Genomic DNA, 23,442 nt, shown 5'->3' with positions numbered 1-23,442 from the left:
CATAGAATACTGGTGAGCAATGAAAAGTTGAGAGACCTATGGGTAATAGTCAAGGGAGTATACATTGTTCGGCTTAGAAAGGACAAATGTAGCTGCCTTGATGTATTACTACCATTGTCATATGAGGAAGATTCTATAAAGTAAAAAAGTTTATTAATTCAATCTCATTTTAAAGTGTATATAGGTTTATCTCAATATAGTTTATTCCATGCAGAAATAAGCAACCTGAACAAGCAGGGGGCCTATATGATCCTATGTAAATTGAAAGTAAGTAGCAGGAAAAACTTGGGGTTCTTACAGTCTGAGATTTAGAGAGCATACATATTATGGAGTGGGAATGTCATTCACAACTTTCTTCAGGTCTCTATTAGCTGGCCACACATTTTAATCAGCTTAAAATCATTATGGGCACTCTAAAACACGTGATCCTAGTTGTCAATTGGTTTTAAACTTCTGACCAAAGAAGCAAGCCTGAGGAAATGACGTAAGTTTTATAAACTCCATGATAGGAATAATCATGGTGAAGAGCCAGCCAGTTGGTGTATAGCAGCACCAGTAAGGTTTATTGGTGATGCTGGTTACGTCATCATCTACATGGTACAGACCCCATGGTTTTCTCTTCATTATATGAAACATTGATTATGTGACTCCCTCATCATCTGAACGTATGGACTCTCACCAGGAAGCACCTATGAAAACACAAGCCCTGGCCACTTATTTAGAAACCTGTCGCCCTACTAGAAGTCCACACAAGTCATTTTTCCTGGCATTGTGTTTATTCAAAGCCACTCATTCTTTCTGAGACTTGTATCTCATTTGTAAATAAAAATAGCAGTGCCGACAGGATTGGGTTCTAATTAGATACTGTGCGTGAGTTGCTTGTGTGGTGCCTGATACCAGAGCTCCACAGCTGTCAGCCAGCACTGCCATGTGTTTATCTTATTTTGAAAAACACAACATCACTGATTGTGGCTTCTGTTAGAAAACAGGAACGGACTCTTTCTTCAGTGGCACAGGAAGAGAACAAACCAGTTCACGGGCAGATATCACTCCTTTTACATCATGGACAGTGATGAACGGCCCTTGTTCCCATAATCCAGAGCATAAGTACCTTTTATGTACAGTGTTACACATCCTGGTATCCCACAAGTTAAAGATCTACTCAAATAAAGAGAGGAAACTCGCTTACACCGATTTTGAGGTTGATTTTAACCATCTAACATGGTCATAGCAAGACACCAGGATGGAGTCAGGCCTGGCTCTGCTAAGAGCCTTGAACTATTGTCTCATCCTGCTTTCTAACCTTTGTTTCTGGTCCAGTGCTGAATAGGGTTTTCGGTGGCTGTTTATGGAATTCATCACCTTAGCTAATAATTCCATTCCCCAAACTCGGTAGTGTATATTTGATAATGAATAAAACAGACAATAGTCTCATGCTAGCTGGGGAAAGAGTTTATATACAAGATAAAGGTATGGTGTGCGTTGGAGAGAAACAACCACCAGGAACGGAAGTATATGGATTGGGTAGAGGAGATATGGATATTCTCAGTGTGGGGGGGAAATGTAACAATCCTGAAAAGACTGGGAAGAAGTAAGAGAGTGAGCTACCTGTATATCTAACAGAAAAAATAATTCAGAGAGAGAGCAGACTGGGGAAAGGCCACGATGTGAGCACTGTGCTCTGGGAATGAGGGGAAAAAATGGGAGAAGGCAGTGTGAGCAAGGGAGGTAGTCATGCTAAGTGAGAGCACAGGTTCGAGTCTCCCTGGCTTCTGAAGACCACAAGGAAGACTATAAGCTAGGGAGTAGCCGACTCTAAAGGTTCCATTCTTGGAAAGCTTCGGGGGACGTTTCATTGGTTATGTCTTGGAGTGCTTAGACACTGGGCATTCGGGTGGGGCCTTTCTGGTCCTGTGACAGTGTGCCTAAAATAGGAAATAACAGCTGCATGTGTCAGACAGAGTTTATATGAATACATACATACATACACACACACACACACACACAGAGAGAGAGAGAGAGAGAGAGAGAGAGAGAGATGGATATATGTGCGTGTCCGTCAAAAGTTTCACACATCTATATCAGCTACAATGTGGAAATCACTCTAAAAAGTGAAGAGAAAAACCAAAATGTGTCAGAATTATAAACTGGTAATTTTTTTTCTATCAGATTCCTATGTGCTTGGATAAAACTATGATTGCTCTAAATGTACAATTACCCTATATGCCAGTCTTAAATTAGGAAAAACGAAGTGCATAACAACTCACAGTTGGCTTTTGGATTCTGCATTGGCATTTTGTCCACAAAACTTAATTTCTGAGAGCTTTGCACCAGCGTAAGAGAGTACATCTGACTTTGAGGCAGGACGTTTCTCCCGGTGCTCAATGATGCATTCTCCAGAGCACAGGCTGCCTGCTGGGTGGAGAGCCTGTGGCTGCTCCTTTGTCCTGGACCTCTCCTGCTCACCTGAGGTGTGTTGCGCTCTCTTGAGCTCACTAGTCACTGCTCACGGCCTGTATTTTCGTGAGTTCCTTCCTCATCCTTCCTCACACTGTTCCCTTAACTGGTCACAAGCTCACTCTGTTCTTTTCCTCTCTTCCTAATAGGGAGTTAAAGACAAAAACTGCTGAAGTGCTGTCAGTGTCCTTCCTCTGTATTACCACTTTCCCGGCACCATGTTCATTCTGAATCAACATGCTAGCCTCCACTTGGGCCTTCTCCAACCCAACGGCATCCACATCTTTCCCCCTGCTTTTCTGCCCTCAGAGAGAAGTCTGATATCAAAGTCTAAAACCAACCCCCCACCTCCACCTCACCCCCACCTTTCTATAGTAATCCTACTCCCCCCAGAAGGTCCTAACTCTTTCCATCTGTCCCCTTTCGCCCCCTTGGGTACACTCTGAGATGCTCAACATTAACCCACTGAGCTCTGCTTTTCCTAGGAAACTAATGGATAAATGGTCACAAATCAATTCCTGTAGAAGCCCATTAAACTGTCACATTTCTTATCTCTGTACACTTATTAACCAGTGTCACCTCTACAAATACTAAATAAGAAAATTCCATAAGACATTGGTATTTAGAAGTCTACCACAGTTTTATGAAAAAGAAAGTTTAAAAGAAAAGCTAATGTCCTTCTTAGGAAACCTGTATAAGTCATGCTAAGTTGTAAGACGCTTGAGGGAGTCTTACTGCCTACTGATGCTACTGTCTGACTTCAGATGATATAACTTAATTTGACTATAAAAGTAATTATAATTTATCTCATGATAAAAAGTTTCTAATACATCATATATTATTTTATTTTCTCTGAAGACATGAAGATAGTTGTAGATACTTGTATATAATTTTAAAAACCTAGACAGCGATTATCATCCAAACTTAATAGATCTTAGACATTTCATATAAACTAGAATAGTAGAAAAGTTAACAAACCATAAACAGAGCTAATGTAAACCCCCCCCCCATTTGTTTTAGATGAAAATACCATGAAGAAAAGGAAAAATCAAATTCCAAGTGGGAAAAAGAGTTTAAATTTGGAATAATACTACTTAGGTTTTCAAATTATGTTCAATCTGAAAAGAAAAGGAATTGCAGAAAATGTGCCTGAACCAATCCATGACCTGCAGGGACTTTAACCAGGGGGAGCATGAGACTGTGGGTCAAAATGACGGAAGCTGTGCGCATTCTTCATGCATCTGGATCCAACACTTCTGAACCACTGACAGCAAGAGACGAGGACCAGCCTTCTGAATTAAGCTGTTAACCTTCCCCCTCTTTAATTAGAGTGGCTTAGATTCTTTTTCTTTTCATTTTCTCTCTTAATTTCCAAAGCAGTCTCACCCTATAGCCCATCTTGACTTTAAACTCATGGCAACCTCCCTGCCTCAGCCAAGCCTCCAAACTGCTGGAATTAAAAATATGAGCCACTGTGTTCATATTTAACTAATTCTTGAATTATAGACACATGAGGCGTGTTGTTAGAGCTGGAAATATTTGACCATTTTTCTAGCCCTTGATAAGCCGATAAGCACAAGATGTCCTTGGTGATTTGTTAACAGCCCTGCAGGGTTCCCAGTCCTGTGCAGACCTACAAGGGTGCACTGTGCTGGAGCTTGGCATAACTGTAAGCTCTCTAAAATAGTCAGCCTGAGGGACACAGACCCCACAGAACAACTTTTGCTGATCCTAAAGCTGTTGTCTCTGCCATTTCTGTTTCTCCCAAGCCAGTCTGTTGGATGGAATGAACAGCACATACCTAATCAGTGTCGGGAGAGAAGTAAGGCTAAGACATTATGTAGTCTGAAGGTCATGCTAAGGCACAGAGAGGAAAACAGTTGAAGGGGTTAAGTGTCTGACCTAAATAGCAAGGAGTTAAGACTGAGTCTGTTCTCTAGAATAGTTAAATATCCATATAATAGACTTTCCTATTATAGATTTTAGTTTATTTTTGTTCACTTTATATCCCAATATCAACCCTCCCTCACACAGATACTCTCCCCACTTCCCTTCTCCTCTTAGGAGCCCCCCAGCTATCACACTCCTCCCTCAACCCCACACACATCAAGTCACTGTAGGTCTAGGCACATCCTCCCCCACTATTTTTAATAAAGGTCATAAGTATGGAGAATGTTGAATGAAATAATTAGTAATGTAGTTATCACTACATGCCAAGCACTGGCCTTAGCTGAGGTAGGAGGGGCGGGGGGGGGGAGGAAAGGTGTGACAGGAGCAGAAGACTTGCTATACGCATAGCTCTTAGAACTTTGGCCTAAATCCAAGATAAATCCAATGATTTTTAAAGGAAGAGCCACAGTAATGCCTCCTATCTGCACGGTATTTTATAGTTTGCACATTTAACCACCACAAGGTTCCAAGCAGCATGGAAGGCTAGAACGGAGGGGCCAGGGACACTTCTTAGTCTAGGAACCAACAAATGAGCACATTGGCCTTAAAATGGAAAACACGTAGTTAACCTGATCATGCAAAATAGTACAAAGTGTGAGTTTCCAAAACTTTAAGGAGGAAATGGAATAAATTAGTGGAGCTCCTTAGTGTCTTTACATTGCTGAGCAGAAAGTACGTGGAAAGAAGGCAGACAAGTGAAGGTTTCTGGAGTGCTGAGGTAAAGGAAGCTGTTCAGTGCTGTGTGTGAGTGTGTGAGTGTGCATGTGTGTGTGTGTGTGCATGTGTGAGTGTTCGTGTGTCTGTGTGTTCATGTGTGCATGCGTGTGTGTGTGTGTGTGTGAGAGAGAGAGAGAGAGAGAGTGTGTGTGCCTGTGTGTGCATGTATGTGTGTGCGCGTGTGAGTGTGTGTATTCGCGTGTGAGTGTGTGTGTGTGTGTGTGTGTGTGTGTGTGTGCGCGCGCCCGCACTCAAGCTTGAATCTTACCTGCTTAATTTAAATACCCCTACTATTTTGGTACTACACTGGCTTTATAGATAAGAAGATGAATGAGAAAACATTCCAGGTGTCAAGGAGAACTCGCCCCCCCAGCAATTTAAACACATCATATTAATTATGTCCAAAAACCACTTAAAATAACAATATGTAGGTCCAATGGACGCATTAGCTGCTTCTCCTGCTTGCTGAGATTCGCTGTATGTAATTAGGAATTTGACGGATAAGAGTTCCAGTGAGATGTGTTTCCTTCACAGCTTCACACAGATCCATGACCCACACAGCTCACTAAGAATCAACATTATAAATCGCTCCATGCCCTGCTTTTTAATTACATCGGTTTTTGCTTTATGCTTTAGTTTCTTAGGTTTTGCATATTCTAGGCAATACTATTCTGTCAGATGTATAAAGTTGTAAAGATTTCTTACATCCCTAAGCTGCCTCTTTACTGGCTTAATGGTGTCCTTTGCTGTACAGAAACATTGTAGTGATTTTAGGTTCCACTTATTAATCGTTGGTCTGATTGCCCGTGCTCTCTGTGTCCTGTTTAGGGAGTCCTTGCAGTGCCTGTGGGCTGACATAATCTCCATTTCTCCTCTAACTGAATTGGAGTGGTACATGAGGCGTTGTGTTGAGGCCTTGGTCCATTTAGAGTTCCGTTTTGTGCAGGGTGTGAGATATAACTTTAGTTTTGTTCTTTGGCATGTATATATCCAGCCTGCCTAGTTTATCCGTAAGGTAAATGAAGATTAGAACAACTTCGAAATTTTATCTTCCCCTAGTCAGAATGGCTAACACCCAAAAACCAGGTTACAGCGAGTAATGTGTATATGTAGAAAGGGGAGCACGCACTCATTGCTGGAGTGAGCACTGGTACAGGCATTTGGGGTGCAGGGCATCCTAGAAGGTCCTCAAAAACCTAGAAATAGAGCTTCCATGTGGCCCAGCTATACCACTCCTGGGCATATTCACAAAGAACTCTGCACTCTAGTGCAAAGCTCACCCATATTTATTGATCTTCCATTATTTATTGCTACACCATTCGAAACAGCCACGACCTATGTGCCTATGCACAATAGAACTCTGTTCAGCTAGGAGGGAAAATGACGTTGGTGGGTAATGGATGATGCTGGCCATAAGCATTCTGAGTGAGGTGACCTAGACCCAGAAAGACAAATGCCACACGATCTTCCTCATATATGGATGCTAGCTTTGAATCTTCACATATGTGTGCTAAAATTAGAGAATCCTGAAAAGTCAAAAAGCTAGAGAGAGGGTATGGGGGAAGGAATGTCAAAAGACAGAGAGAACATGGGTGGTACGAATGGGAATGATGGGACAGGAAGAAATAAGTGGAGTGGGAGATGGGAGGGCCAGGTGAAGAACACAGCATGCACAGGGACAGCTAATAATGAAGATGGTTGGATACGCCAGATGGAAACCTTCTGATGCAGAAGCTCCCAAAACACACACACACACACACACACACACACACACACACTCTCTCTCTCTCTGTGTGTGTGTGTGCACATGTGCATGCATGCATGTATGATTTTTTAAAGGAGTTACCTTATAACAGAGAGACAGTACCTCTCACAAGCAGCATAAGTTATCTAACAAAGCTCCCTCTTTTCGAGGCGCTGGTCAGTGGGATTGGTCACCAAACTATATAAGCTATTGCCGTTGCCTTACCTTCCAGAACTGCGAAGTACTCTGGCTCTGGAGATGCTACATACTGGAGTCATAGAGCATGAAGAAAGCAGCTTCAGTCATCCCTATTGGCTGGCTCTCACGGTGGTACTTGAGGAGAAGGATAATGAACAATGCTTGCACTACAGTAACAACTGGCCTGATACAATAGGGCATGACTCTTATAGTGGTAGCATTTTCTGATTGAAGACCCACTAACTTCACAATATGGATTCATGTCTGTTACTCTTCAAGGGGCTAAGACCCTGTGGCCAAGTGGGTCATAAGATTCGTTCCACTGTGAACCCCTACGCATTCCTTTATACCGTACCTAATCTTCTTTGTGGAGCTGATATCCCCAAATGTGCTGAAATTTTCCCCATGGTAAATTCTGTGGGTATCAGCGCAGCCACAGTATGACATATACTCTAAATCTAGTTCAGCAAATACTGCTCTTAGTTGCCAGAGAGAACAACTGTAACTTTGAGAACGCGGAACCTCCAAACTGTTTTTATAAGACACTAGAATAACTTAATGTCAGTCATACCACAGAATGTCTCAGAACTGCACTTAAACACTTAACAGTAGCACCCGAGAGAGGATGTGCTTAGTCCTGCTGTGACTAGGTGTCCCAGGTCTATATCTACCCTAAAATTGACTGGTTTAGTTTCTGAAATTAATGCTTGTGTGTGTGTGTGTGTGTGTGTGTGTGTGTGTGTGTGTGTGTGTGTGTGTTCTATAAATTATGCAGACACTAATGAACAGAGTACAAACATATCAATAAATTTTGGAGACCCACTCAAAGCCTGTTTTTTTTTTTTCTTGCATCTTTAGCAAAAGAAATGGAAGTTGCTACACAAACTCAAGGGACAGAGCAACAGCTGGAGATGTTTTATAGGGGGAAGTTGGAGTAAAGCATTGACTTAATAGAAGATAATGCTAAGTACTCATTAGACCATATGACAAGAAAGATTTTATGTTTCTATATTTTAGATGCAAATTATCCCACAGCATGATAAAAATTAATATGTAGAGTTGTAATGCTGCCAGTCAGAGTATAGTGATACAAATAATAGAGAACAGAAGTCTGTTTCTGAGTTAAGCCTGCTTGAGTTCACATCTACACTCTACACATTGCTTCCCTTAGCAGCTCAGAGCCAATCCCTACCTACAAATTATGGCTATGTCTGCCAGCCCATCCACAGTTTGTGAGATGGGTCAGGTCATGTGAGCAAAGTATTGTACACTTATGCTGTTTGGGAGAAGCATTGTCTCTGTTATAACTCCATTTAAAATTTTATGCACACACAGAGAGACCTGTTGTAGTAAACAGTTTCATTGTTAAATATATTATTATATAAAATTACATTAAATATTACATAAAATTATCAAATATTATTATAGAAAATAGATGGCCTGTGCATTCACTGGGAGAAAAATATTACTTGAGTTGCCGTTGCTTCCCCTTTTCCATGAAAAGAGGTGCTGATGAAGGGGGCTGGCACTCAAGTAGGGTACATGTGACAGGAACATGTGCAGCACGCCACACTGTTTATGCTAGCGTAATGCACATATGTGGGAATTCCCTCCACTCTGACACGCAGTGCCACTAAGTGCCACACAGCAGAGCTGTCATTCCTGCTTCTCAGCCCTGCCCTCTGTAAATACGCTAACACCCGAGGACCGATGTCCAGGAAACCATCCTTCAGCGCACAGAGAGGATGTTTCTTTCTTTCATGATCAGCTGAGTCATCCACTGGTTCTGAACACACCAAAATGTCACAATTAAAGTGAATGGCACCCAAACATATTACAGACAGGATCCTGTATCATTTTAAAACTCAAATTGGGGTAGCAGTGAGCCAAATGGCCAGTTTCCTTGGGCCATTTCCTATTCTGTGAGGTGAAGAACGCTAGCTCAAGCCTAAGTAGGAGAGAGCTCATGAAATCCTTACAGCCAAGGGAGATGTTTTGCCACTTCCAGTTCTGGCATTTCTATATTAAAAGAATTAGGCTGTCTCAATTGTACGCTCTATTCACCCAAAAACATGCTTCCTCTTACAGGCTACACAGTGTTTTCCAGAGACTAAATTCAAAGATTTGCAAAGACAGAGAACAAATTTCTATTTCTCTGCAATGTAATGATTTCAATGTGAATGCCTAATAAACTACTAAAATATTTTTAAACGATCATACATTTTAAAGTAAATCTTAAAAGCCAAGATACCAGTCTTCTCTGGGATCAACCACGGTTCAGTGTCTGACCAAATTGAAGCAAGCAAGAGAGACATGAAGAGGGAAGTTGGCTGTGGTTTTTCCGGGTCCAGAGTCCATCCATGAGGCTGTGAAGTAGCCACGTTATGATCTAATGATCCATAGAAGGGAGCAAAGCCTCACTTCTCACACACAAGACACCTCAGGAGTCTTATCTAAAGAAGGCGGTGGTTCTCTACAATTCTATACTAAGGTGTTAACCATGTGTCTAAAAACCCGCACATCTGACTCCTCAGGAAGTACTGTGGGAGAAAGAACTCCCTTCATAACAACAGTGTATCCTTTGTATGCCCTAATTCAAGCATCAAAGTTACAATCGGAGGTTGAAAAGCCAAAAAGAGAAATATATGCTACTTTATGTGTGGAAGATATATTGGTTTCAAGCTAGCGTGACTTAAGACTTCCAAAAATAGTTTCCCTTCATAGAAAGTCATCAAATGGAATGGAGTGCCCTCCCTATTCAATTCCTTTATTAATTTAAAAAGCAATCTTTTGATAGCCCCTGTGCCATGCTGAAAGTATAGTGAATATCCTCCCAGAATGTGTTTCTAAGAAGAACATTTTAGTTGGTGGTAGTAATGCATTAAGTAAATACTTCAGTCAGATAAAAATCTGATGATCTATTACAAGCAAATGTCCTCATGGAGACTTTTTAATGTTTTATTTTTAATTGTGTGCCTGGGTAGGGGTACAGTGCCCACAGAGGCCAAAGGATGGTGTTGGATTCCCCCTGGAGCTACGTACGTGTGGTTGTGAGCTGCCTACTAAGGGTTCTGGGAACTAAACTCTGCTTCTATGCAAAATCACTATGTACTCTTAACTGTTGAAAACTGTTGAACCATCTCTCAAATCCCAAAGATGTATTATTTTCTTGTGGGATGTGTGTGTGTCCATGTTTTTTTTTTTTTTTTTTTTTTTTTTTTTTTTTTTTTTTGAAATAAAGAAAATCAGGATTGCCTTTGATGAGCTCAACACTTGAGAGATGCTGAACTGTTCTCATTTGCTATCAGACTTACTCGATAACCAGCAAGCATTTTAAAAGGCATTTTCTCAAAAAACGGTACACCTGAGCTTCTCCCTTATTGGGCTAGGAAATCCCCTGTGTTCTCTAAACTTGCCTCCTCTGGCCTGTTAGCCCACCTCTTACCCTCAGGCAAACTGTTAATTATCTAAATATCCAGGCTGTGGAATTGTTTACTATTCTTTAGTCTCTCAAAGGAAGGCATTGGGGACTGTTGAATTTAACAAATAAATAAATAAATAAGATAAAAGGAAAGAAAGGAAGGAAGGAAGGAAGAAAGAAAGAAAGGAAGGAAGGAAGGAAGGAAAGAAGGAAGGAAGAAAGAAAGAAAAAAGAAAGAAAGAAAGAAAGAAAGAAAGAAAGAAAGAAAGAAAGAAAAGCCTCAATCTTTCAAATACCTTTCTTATTGGTACAAAGTAAGGAAGAAAGGGCGCACACTCCACAGAGCTCCCATAACTCTGTGCCTCCTGCTGGGAACCAGACCAACCAGGGATGTGATCAGAAACACATCTAGAAGCTTCTATAAGACACAAGAGACTCTTGCTTATCAGGCAGCTTCCTGATAAAAACCAGTGAGAACAGATCCTGACTTTCTTTCTGTCCCCAGTTCTCTCTCTCTCCCACCTTTCCTCCCTCCGTTCACTGCACTCAGAATCAATCACTTAGACACACAGCAACTTGAGAAACTCCCAAGTCACCCTGGGAAGTCAGGGAAGGAACTTGGAGGCAGGAACTGAAGGGAAGCTCAATCAGGGATGGGACCAACTGGTTTTCTCAGATTTTTCTTTTCCTGTACAGCCCAGGACCACCTGCCATGAGGGCACCGCCCACAGTGAACTGGGTCCTCCTACCTCCATCATTAATCAAGGAAACGCTCCCCCAGACATGCTCCCAGTCAGTCAGATGGAGGCAGTTCCTCAGATGGTATTTCCTCTTCCCTGATGACTCTAGTATGTGTCAAGCTGACACCAAACCAATCAGTGCAAGGACGGGTCTCACTAACAGGCAGATTCCCTACCTAAAATAGCCACTCTGAGGCTTGTTTTCTGCCAGCACAATTTATTTTCATTCTTAAAGGCTTTCTTAGATTCCTCTCTGTCTCCTTTCAAGGTAGATGTTCCTTAAGCCAGTATCAACTATGGATTATTTGTTCTGGGTGTATGTCTTGATAAAAATAAGAACAAATGTTGGGACAGACCACAGCTCTTTGAGCTAGGTCTTCGTGTTGCCCTGATACCTAATCCCCAATGTCACCGGTTCTATCTGTGCCTGCTTATGCAGCCGGCCCTGATAGCAAACAAACTTCCACTGGCCCCTCCACATTACATAGAAAAAAACTTAGCCAAACTGCTTGTGGGGAATAATTTTGTTTCTGGAGGATAGAAAATAAGAAGAAAAAATGAGATTTGTTTTTCTTTTCTTTTAGCAAGGCTTTTAGTTCCTGTTCACATCAATTTTCTTGATGACATAACAACATATTTTTACTTATACCTGATTTTAAATATGTAGTCAGTCAAATGAAAAATATATTTAAGGACTGTAAATCTTGTCCACCTTCTTCCACTGGCTAAATGCAGCACCCTGGACCAGAGGGAGATAAAGGAGAGCCAATCCAATGAGCTACACACAGAAAGAGCCAGCAACCAGGAGGTGCCTCAGCGTAGAGCTAGTAAAACACCTGAGGCATGAAGAAGATAGGCGAGCCTCTGGCCCTTTACCCTTCAAAGACCTCAGATGAGTGGCCCTCGGTAGTTTTCCTACAAGATCCTATAGTTCGGATGTCTGAATACTTTTGGTCAGTTAAGGAAGCAGGTTCCTGGATTAGATGAAAATAATGGCAGCATTTGCTTGAACCACTTTCTCGATGAGTTAAATAAAAGTCTGTTGTTTGTTCATGTGATGAGACTTTTTCAGTCACCTTGGGTGACTATATGAGAAATGGTTTTGCAGTTGTTGGTTGACCAGGCAAACCTACAGGCATCATTTCCTATCAGGAAAAACAGTCTCATAATGCTCAGACAGAACTTCCAGTCAGGCTTAAATCCCACTGGGAATCTCTGGACTTAAACCTTCATCATTGTAGAAAGCACTGTCTGAATGCAGACTAACATGGAAGCTTTGGTATCTGCATAACTGCTGGGCTCCAGTGGTTCTGGAATAATGGGGCAGTCTGGACAGCTGTGTGGCTTGTTATATTTCAGACAGACAGCTGAATAATAGGTTGGTTTAGTTCTCGACTACTCCAAAGATGGATCCCAGTTTGCTCTCAGGTTGCAAATGAATGAAATTTAAATGTTCTACCAAGAGTAAGAGCAGGGAGAAGGATGGGGACAAAGGAGTGTCTGTCATTAAGTCGGTGTGGAAACCCCCACAGAATACTTCCTTGAAGTTGGGGCTGCCATAGTGTAACATAGGCTCAGAGAATTCTGCTGCAAGAGACTAATTCAGCATTATTAACCGAGTTGTTCCCAGTCAGCAAGCCAGAGAAACGGCTTGAGGAAACACCATTAATATCTCAAGGGACACCAGTGTTCTAAGAAATACAATTTGGAAACACTGCCTTAAGGAAAATATGCAGACTGAATTGATTCTGAGTTTTCGTCTCAAATATTTCTGTCAACATATCCATAATTGCATCCAAAACTCAAAAACAAACACAAAACGAGAAATATAATGGAAAATGAAAACATGCCACTTAAGAAAGTTGAAGCATGGTATTTAAAAATACTGAGTTATTTCGCTACTTAGGATAGGTCTACAGATAAGTCCAAATGCAGAGATGAGCCTTGGTAAATGTTTAGTGACGTTTACCTTTGAATTGTGTGTATGTGGTGAAGGGGATGAGTGCACATACTTATGTGTATGTGGTGGACATATGAGCACAGGCACCTGCACAACCCAGAAGAGGATGGGGGAGCTCCTAGAGCTGGAGGTACACAACATGGGTGCCGAGAACTGAGTTCAGGTCCTCTGCAGAAAGCAGTGCCTGCTCAGTACTACTGAGCCATCTCTCCAACAGTGGTTCAGGGGCCTTTAACCCAGCTCTTCAGAGCATGTGCACAGAAGAGGGCTTTTATTTTCAACCTGCTTGGAGTTGAACTCCAAGATTAACTATTGCCCTGACTTTTCTCCAAAGTGTTATATGCCTTATGTGAAACCTAAATGTAGAGACATTGTGTCGTTCCATAGGTATGCTACTATGTTACCGTGCTACCAAAACTATTTACTCCAAAAGCAAAAACAAACAAAAGTCAAAAAGTAACAAAAGTGCAGCCTTCCTGTTGAGTATGACCCAGCCTTGGGAAGAAGATAAGCACTTGGCCCCCAGTCCTTTCCACTAGACTGCAGACATCCATTGGGGATGCATGGTTGTGTCCCCACTGGCTTTTCTAGGTTAGTCACTGTCTTTTTCAGTCTCTTACCTTTGAATGTAGCAGCATGGCTATGAGAAATGAAAGCCTAATTTAGAAGTGTCTGAGTTCCCAGTTAGGAGCAGACACTGATGTCGTGCCTCCCTCCCCATCCCCCACCCCACTCCAGCACCTGTTACCATACAGCTGTGTCATCCAATTAAGCAACCTTCTTATATCATGCCATGGGGCTATCCTTACATGCGTGTCTAGGCCTGTTCAGCACATGTTGACGCCATTGAGATTAGTCCAAGTGGCCTAGAAGAAGTCCTTGATTTATAACTCAGAGATACATTCCTCTAGTCCATCTGTGGGTGGTTGGGGGGGGGGGTAACTTTGAAGCCTCTACAACAATGCAAGGTCTCCAGAATGTTTACAGACATCCCTGAGATGGCTCAGTCTGCATCCCATTCCCCACCTACCACTCCTGCCCTGCCCCTAAGTAACAGCCTGCAGCCCTTAGCCACGCCATGCATTCATCTCTAGCTGGGAAACTGCAAGAAATACTGATTTCCTGTTTCCTCCCTCCTGGTGAGATTCTGATTCAATTAAGCTACAATTCTTCCAGCACTCTAATGCGATTCCCACAGTGTAGTGGTTCTCAGCCTTGGAAGGATCTCAGAATCATCTAGAGAGCTTTTAAAATTCCTGATGCCCAGACTGCACCCTAGATCAACTTAATGAGAGTCTTTGTGGATGGGATCTGGCATCAGTAATTTTTACAGGTCCCAGCTGAATACGATATTCAGCCAAGATTGGGAAATAGAAGAAGAAAAAAAAATCTAGAGAAAGCAGCTCCTTCCACATGGCTAAAATCCTCCTTGCTCTACTCCCTCAGGTCACTTTGGCCTTTGGCTCTCCTAACCCACAGGCTGCAGAGATCTTACATGACTTAGCCACAGGAAAAAGACCATCTGATCTGGACCAAGGCAGAAATGGCGGTAATGGGGAGATAGTCATTATGGAGCTGGAGAGATGGCTCTGTGGTTAAGAGCATGAACTGCTCTTGCAGAGGACCTGAGTTCAATTTTTAAAACCCACATCCGGCAACTCAACCTTCCTGTAACTCTGCCTCGAGGGTTCTTAACACCTGTGTCCTCCAATAGACATCTGCACAGACACACGTGTAATTAAAACTAAGACAAATAAATATGAACAACTGGTTATTTTAAGTGAAGAGCTGTTAAGAGAATGTACTTGAGCTCATGAAGTTAGTACCATTTAGTAAGTTTCAGATGCTTGCCATAACTTAGTGAGAATTATAATATGGAAAAATTAATGTCAGCGTTTTCATAGAGTAGCCAACATTTCTAAATCTCCACCCCCCCCCCAGCAATTTATTCATCCTTTGTATTTTAAAGACTTGAAATTCCTTTAATAAGGAATCCCATTCACCAGTTCTAGAAGATTCCAGCTTGTCAATCATGTCCAGGGTTTTGTTTTGTACATGTGCCCCATGGTCCACAGTGAGGCATGATTCTAATCTTTTTTTTTTTTAAGGCAGGTTTTACATTTATAATTTTGTTTATCTTGATAGTGTGTTGGGACACAACCACATTTCCACTCCCGATATTCTAAGATGCTGTGTGTGCTTGGGGGGTACTATAGAGACTAATGCAGACAGGAACCCGTCCAAAGAATTGTTGACAATTGAGTTGCTAGAGATTCTGTGGCCAAAGTCAAATCCAACAATGCTGTGTTTATTTGTGCTCCGCCAACTGGGAGGCCACATCCCATCACAGCCTACCAATCCAAAAGAGGATGTTGCCAAGCCATTGGCCAACTCTCAGAACAAATAACCCTTTCTTACTATGTGACTAACAATGCCCAAAAGGGCTGGTGAGCTTCCTTCAGAATCAGAGGCTCTGGTCATCAAGGAGTTCTCCAGAAGAATAGATGGTGTTAACTATTGTGGGCAACACAATATTTTAGTTACTGAATACAAACAGAGCAGGAAAATGATCCTAGGGGGCTGAGTCCTCCGTCTCACATCTGTCTCTCACTGCTGCTGTTTCTCACTCAGCACCTCTGCTCCCAGCTGAACAGCAGCGTTATTCTTGTCAGGTGTGGAGTGATGGCCTCTGTCTGCCGATGAGCTGGCCGCTCAAATAATTCTCTAAATCCAGCCTCCGGCCTTGTCTCCAAGGGGACAGTTGCTGTTACTGAGTCACGGCCCCAATGTTAGGGGAAGGATGAAGAGAGTGGGGGGCATATGGCCCATGGAGGTGCGGCGAGGCCTGAGGGCAAGGGAGATGCCTCTGGGGGGGTCCATGTTGGGAACCCCTTCCCTCTGAGGGACCAGCCACACAACAGTATAGTACAGAATAGAGTTCATTCAGGTCATGGGAGAGTTAAGAGGGTGGTAGAGGCGGGGGGGGGGGGAGTAGAGGAGTAGAGGCCGGCCATGAGCACTTGGGAGAGAGGGGAGGAGGGGTAGGGGTGGGAGAGCAAGGCTGCAAGAGCACAAGAGCAAGAGAGAGAGGAGGGGTCAAGCAGCTCCTTTTATAGTGTCAGGTCACTGGGGAGGAGCATACCTGGCTACTGCTGGGTAATTGAGGGGTGGGGTATACCTGGCGGTTGCTAGGTACCTGAGGGGTGGGGTTTACAGAATCCCAACAACAGTTCTAACAACAGAAGCATTTGAAGCATTGACCATTCATTCCCTGACCCTCCATGGTGCTGCCTACTAATGCTCTCCTTGTACATGAACTTCTCCTGCACCTCTTCTTCTTGTCATCTTCCAGTGTGATCAGTAGAGCTGAATAAAAGTAAGAGGCCACCATAGAGAAGAGAGAGGAGAGCAGCTCCCCTCTGCCTGTCCTAAAGAGTTGAAACTGTTGTCTACTTCTCTTGACTCCTCCTGAATTCCCAAATCCTTGGTGAACTGTTTGGAGGGTTTGGTTTGTTTGTTTTCTTTTTGCTAAACAATTTACTTATTCTGGTCTTGATGTTTTCTGCAAGATAACCTAGCATGGAGGAGACTAAAGCAAGGGCTCCAAACACTAGGGTACCCAACAGGAAGTTTCAATTCCCCTGAAGATTTGAGGCATGCACTAACACCAGCCCACAACTCCCCTCTCTTCCTCTCTGCTGTAGGTCCACCTATCCCAGCCCAATGCCTTGGAATCACGTTACACCCCAAGATCTTTCACCTGTTTCTGCAGTGACATGTCTACCAGGGCTTTATAAAGCATATTCCCAGGAGGTTAGTATGGGGTTCAGTGGGTAGCAGGTGTGCCCAGCATGTGTAGGACCCCAGGGTTCCATGCTTCCCTGGGGAAGCAAGCAGCCTGCCAAGACTCATCCATATCCTGAGGTCAAGTTTCCTTTCACTCAAACAAAAGCCATGAGAGTGGCTATTGAGAAGAAAATGAAAACTAATGCCATCTTAAAGAGCCTCCAGGGAAGGTCAAGGACCTGCTCAAAAGTGGAAGGCCTCTTGAGTTCCAGGTTGAGCTTTCTTTCTTTCTGACCCCTACTGTTTGAATCCAGTCACTATTAACTGTCATTCTAATAACAGCTGGAGGGGGGCCTCCTTCCTCCCTCCCTCCATGGGCTCCTTGAGCTAACTCTGAAGACTGTGAAACCTCCCTGAGCTCTCGTGATTGCATTCCTCATGCTGCTTGGTTGATATGAACACGTTCTTCTGGGCACACTATTTGGACATGGATTCCCTGACTCAGTAGCTCCAGCCTCACATATGTCTCTCTACTTATGTTCACTCTTAAAATGAGCAAGTCTGTCTCCACTAACAGGCAATGGTTTTCTCCTAATAAATTATTCTTCCTTATTCCCCTGACTCTTGGATTTCCTACACACAAAAGAACCTTCACATCTGTCTGACTCGGGAGAAACCTTATCTTGTCTTTTCAGTAGGACAGCAGGACAATGATAGCCATTTTATAGTTACCTGAGAGATTCTCAGGAGATTTTCTCTCTCCTGGAGACTGTACTATATCAAGAAAGTGTATAAATCTAGACTATCAGAAGGCTTGTACGAAACTGATCTGCATAAGTGATGTCAAGTCTTTCCGAGTACAAGACACTCTGATATATCCAACACTATGATGTAGGGTGAGACTTTTGTCTTTCTTATTACTGTAGGATTTGCTTCAGAGAGGAAAGGGGGGTTGCCAAACAGGCTTTAGCACTAAACCATGTTTCAAACTATAAAGTGATTTTACCATTTGTAAAAGTATACAAATACCTGAAAGCCATGAGATCCAGGAATTTAACACAAAGAAAATAAAATTCACATATATGTATGTTTTCCAACTGTAACTACTTTAATCTCAAATAACCATAATGTTCATTTTCACCGAATGTTCTCGCCCAATATCTTTTTACCTTTTTATGAGTTAGGAAAAAGCATCTGAAGAGATTAGTCATTAAGTTAAAAAAAAAAAAGTCTACAGTTGAGCTATGATAATAACCTCATTATAAAATTTGGATTCGCCCTGACTACACTGTCACCTCATTTTTCGGACAACAATTAGGTAATGAGCATTGAGGCTTTACATTGTGAAGTGATTCCCTGATTCTCACAGAAGAGACTGTGAGAAGGAGAAAGTGTTTTGAAAAACACAACCATGTTTACAAGTTGAAGATTTGGGAACACTAAGGAAGTGTCCCAAAGTCATTAGCAGACAGGGACAGGACACGTGCTGTAACTGCCCCTTTGAACTCTGACCTTCTGCCAGATTCTATTATCCATGATAAGGCTCACTGATTTTCAAATCAACGGAAAAGGCCAATTGGAGTGGCTATCAGCGAATCCTCCCTCAGTGGTCATTTGTTGAGCCGAAGCCCACAGCATCAGTCTTCCAGAGCAGGTATGATTCTTTAACTCTGTTTGTGTGCATAAGCTGGCTGAAATAAAGGTCCCTCATTGTCATTTTGGAAACAGAGTCACCAAACTCTTATTTATTGGACAGTAAGTTTAGAGCCCAAAAGTTATTTCAGGAACAGATGAGAACAGTTTGGGGTGGCCCTGTGACAGACACCCAGCTACACTATTGTCTGCAAGCATCCTTCTCCAGCTGTACTGCCGATAAGCTATCCAACACACAGTGTCAACACCACCCGAGTGTTATTAATGCTAACAACCCTACTTCCATGTGTGGGTTTTAAATACCTAAGGTAAATGTTGAGTGTGTGTATTATGCCATTGAACTTAATACTACTGAGATTAGTTACTAATTGTAACCATTAAATGAAAACCCCAGCCCTGACATTTTAAGGTAAAAGAGCAACTGGGTCTTGAGGGGAAAGTGGGGTGCTCCAGGTAAAAAGTCTCAGACACAACCTGTCTTCCAAGTCAGCTCTACTTCCTCGGAGTTATGTTCCTCTTAAATTAGCAACAGAGACCTACATGACAGAAAGTCTCAATAAACTGTTAGAGTCTGTTCCCTCCTGGGTGGGGAGTTTAAGGAATCTAATACAAACTCATTAGACTAAAGATGGTTGGGGGCATTACCATCTTTCCTGTTTTAGAAGCACACAGTTGATGATGCTCAGGAAGTAGACTCTTCACCTGTAAGTACCATGGCAGAGGCCTTTCAAAGGCAACTACTAAAGACAGGCCCACCCTCTGCTCTTCACACCAAAGGCTGGTAGCTTAGTGAACACCTTAGTGAACTCTATGCAAACTGCTACTGAGCTTTGCTAAGAAAACAATCACACATCAGCATGAGTATTCACTGAAATGTTTTCTCACTAAAGAGTGTGTTGGATTTAAGCCACAGTGTATTTTCCAACTGTCCTGTGTGTCAGTTTCAACCATAAGGTGAGTACGCTTGCCCTATTACCGGAGATATTTTAGGGATTTAGTGCAGAAATCCCAAGGTAGAAAAATCAGGACTTGATATAGTCCACTGATTGTTTTTTTGCCCCCACAGGAAAGGAGAACGTGGCACCAGAAAATGACCCTTAAACAAGCCATAAAGAGCAAAGCAGGGTTGTGCTAAAGGCACCACTTACTGTAGCTGTTCTTCATGTCCTGGGTCCCTTTCACTTTGCCTTTCTTGTCAATCCTCAGGTACCACTGGGTGCGACAGAACAGTCTCCTCACCCTTATATCCCCTCCTTCCATGTAGTCATAACTTCTCGTGTGTCGCTCGGGGCTAGAACAGTTCACACTCGTAGCCGCTTGCTCTGGACTCATGTCATTGCAAGCTAAAGATGCAGTGCCCACGAGACAGACGAGGTGGAAGCACGATCTGTAGAGCAGAGTTGGCAGGATCCCCGTCAGTACCCATCTGCGCATTATAGTGCAGTGCCCGGGGTGTTCATGAATAACATAATGAGAACGGAATCTTGAGTTGATTGCTACTCCTAGGTCATGGGCCTCCTCCTAGCTGTGAACTGAGATTGATTTGAGAAACAGTCGTCGCTCTTTCCAGTCTGTTAACCTTATCTTTCAGCTCCTGGTGCCAATAGCAGGATCCCTCCTTCAGGAACACAGTCGATAGGTATATCCTTATAGAAACAGGTCGAGGCAAGGCCAGTTGCTGGAGCGCATCTGCTACTTGACTTCTGTTCTCAGTGAGAGATTAGGAATGGGGAGGGGGGAGGAGAGAGGGAGATTAAAAAAAAAACTGTATGTATAAATTTCAGCAGGTAAATAGTCTAACATCTCAGCATAGTTAAGTGTTGGAGCACATTTAAAACAGCTCCCACAGAGGATGCTAACACCTTTACCACTCTGCACATAGATTCAGAAGAGCTATGAGTTAGTGAGGAGACATCACAGGAAAACTGCACCATTCATTCCAGTTGCTATCTTGTTAGGAAACTCCGTGCATTATTGAGCCAACTCGAGCTTTACAGCCACTATGGACAAAGTTGAAGCGCTGTCCCTGGAATTCATTAGTATACGCTTTTACATTTGGGCTTAATCATTATTTTTCCCTTCAACTGACCAGATTTTTCAAGTTAAGTGTCAGGATTGCCCTGGAGAACTTCAAGCGTCTCTTTCCATACACACTACAGCACAATTTCCATAGATATTTACACAGCTCAGGAGTCTCCCCCCGCCCCTCAGTACAACAGCCATAGAAAGAGGAAAAAAAAATCTTTCGGAAAGGATTCGGCATTGTTTTAAAGACGAATAACAGTAACTTACTTGTTCTGTTTGGAACAGCTGGGTACACAAGAGTTCCGTGTCTGCTGTCTGCCTGGTGCAACTTGAGCCTCTCTACTGTAGCTACAAACTATTCCTCAGCTGAGAAATCCTCCAGCAGAATCATAATTGTTCCCATAAATCAACAGGCAAAGGGATTTTCTCCGTGTGTGAGCGCGTGCGCTTGTGTGAGTGCGTGGAGCCTTTTATTCAGAGATTTTCAATAAATACCTTTGCTGACCTCATTGGAAGCAATTAAAACTTAACCAGTGAGCTGTTGGTTGTTCTAAAACAGCAGGACTACAAGGAGGCTTGTATCCTGTTGAGTGGTCATAAGGGGGAGCTATGGACACGGCTTCAGCTTAAATCCACAAGTAGGCATCCACTCTGGAAACAGACCTCTGATTCTCAAACAGCTACAAAGGGAAAGGGAAATGTTAGACCTTTTAAACACAAAAGTTGTACAGTCTGTGGAAAAACACTTCCTAGAACATATATAAGGGCCTTTTAATAGTTAGATGATCTTTACAATACAGTGGGCAGGGGAGGTTGGTAGGTGAGAGTACGTTGTCACCCCTTCATCCCCAGAGTTCTAGAGCAGCCCAAGGCTCAGGGACTGACGCAGGTATTCCGAGGCAAGGACATCGCTTCCCTCAGATACTGCACCATTGTGTGTGAGGCTTTAGGCTAAGAAGACCTAGTTTCTTATTGGATTGGGATTCTAACAAACAGTGTTGCCTTGGGTCAGTCACCTACTTCCCTGTGGCCTAGTTGCTGCTTCAGGTATCAAATCAACGGCCATGTCTAACCAGACCGGTGCTGTGCTGTCCTCTTCACAGCCTGTCTTGTGATTTATTTCAACGGATGACTCGCAGAAGCAAAGGACGTATGGTTTGCAAAACTATCATTCTTTTAGAAAATTGATGTCACCTTGGTGTTTGACTTGTGCCTCCCTGAGAGCAATAGCATAAAAAAGTAACTTATAAATCCTGTAATTATAAGGCCAATAGCTAATGGATATAGGAGAGACCTTTTGCTTTCCCCAAATGAGTTTGTGCCTATCCTGTACTGAGCGGGGTGGTAATTGTATTTTATATTTGGTATGGAGCCATGGTATCACCAATCTAAGTGAGTATTTAAGAATACATATGTTAAAATTCTCTTTTCCATGTACCTGCAACACACACATACACACAAATATACACTGACGTTGACACACACACACACACACACACACAAAACTTTGCACTTAACACACACCACCACCAGGTGGTGCAGGTAGACCAAATAGAGACCGAGAACTAAACTGAATCAATTGGATGTGACTTCCCTTTCCATCTGTGCTTCCCGGGGACGGGGACGGAGTCAGCAGCACACCTTCTTTCAAACATACACAGTTGTCTTCGATTCATGAACTATTGAAGCACTAGGTTTTTGAAGCAGAGCAGGGTGTGCCGTTCTATAACTGAATCTATTTAGAGCTAGAGAGCTCAGAGCATCCCATCCTTTTTCTCCCAAGGAGCCCGAGGAAAGGACAGAAGGTATGATGACGTTCTTAGTGAGACCCCAGTCTGGGGGCTATTAGCAGATTCGGGATTCTTATGAGCTGACGTTCCGTCTGGAGAAACGGAGGTCATGCGGCATTCTCGGTGCACACCACAGAAGGCTCAGTCTCTCTTCACAGCATGCTGCGGGGGAGGGGGGCGCCTGCAATGTTGAAAACAGGGTGTAAAACAACTATCCAAGTAATGTCACCGAACAGGTTACAATCAGGAAAGAAATTGTGTCAGTAGTTTAAATTCCTGTTAAAGTTATTGATTACTTTCCAATGATGGGCCCAAGATAGGGTGTGGAGTTTCATTCCTATTCTTGAGACCCTAACTTGTTAGAAATGTTCATGTTGAGCTAGCGGTTCAGGTATCTCTAGGACAAGTGCCCGTGGCAGACATCTTCTGCCCTCACTATAACGCACACACAGAGTGGAGAAGCCGAGTTCTCTGTTCTTTACTCTTTCCAGATAAAGGCAGCTTCATCCTTAGTTGAAAAATCGCCACCTTGTGTGTTTCAAATCCATAAGAAAAATTCCTCAAATGTTAACTTTTAAAGATTAATGCTATCACCTGAAAAGCTTCACATAGAAGCGGCGTCACAGAGAAAGAAGTGATACCTCATGTGCTTTGGGATGTGTATTTAAAATGCAAAAAAAAAAAAAAAAATTAAGGTCCTTAAAATACATTTAAAGTACAGTTGCATTTAAAATACACTGGAAATTCACAGAACTTCCTTCTTGTAGTCAGTTGCTGTATGTATTTTCTAAGCAATCTGCATTTTGTGGAAAGACAAATGGTAGAAACTTTGGCTTATGAAATTGTATATTTCAATTTGCATTTTCACCACGATTAAACACAGACACTATACACATATATACAGGAGATCTTTATACCCCGGTCTTTTACATACAAAGAACTGTGATCACACACACACACACACACACACACACACACATACACACAAGAACATGGTTATG

The 23,442-nt window shown here is 42.7% G+C and overlaps 2 protein-coding genes across 2 annotated transcripts in view; one reads left to right on the top strand and one right to left on the bottom strand.

Moving 5' to 3' along the window:
- The window catches only part of FGF7 (fibroblast growth factor 7), a 50,814-nt gene extending 29,726 nt beyond the window's left edge, over positions 1-21,088 (bottom strand). The window contains exons 1-2 of the mRNA XM_080930823.1: positions 20,919-21,088; positions 19,775-20,329 (exon numbers count right to left, since the gene is read on the bottom strand). Coding sequence (XP_080786949.1) covers positions 19,775-20,060 — 286 coding nt within the window. The 5' untranslated portion in view covers positions 20,061-20,329; positions 20,919-21,088. The remainder of the gene's footprint in view (positions 1-19,774; positions 20,330-20,918) is intronic.
- FAM227B (family with sequence similarity 227 member B) overlaps positions 1-23,442 on the top strand; it is a gene marked incomplete at both ends in the record, with an annotated part of 124,087 nt that overhangs the window by 67,461 nt on the left and 33,184 nt on the right. The window lies entirely within an intron of this gene.

This window comes from Micromys minutus, assembly GCF_963924665.1.
Source record: "Micromys minutus genome assembly, chromosome: 17".
Classification (NCBI taxonomy): domain Eukaryota; kingdom Metazoa; phylum Chordata; class Mammalia; order Rodentia; family Muridae; genus Micromys; species Micromys minutus.
Note: the sequence above shows the minus strand (reverse complement) of the source record. Positions and strands in the feature narration are given on the sequence as shown.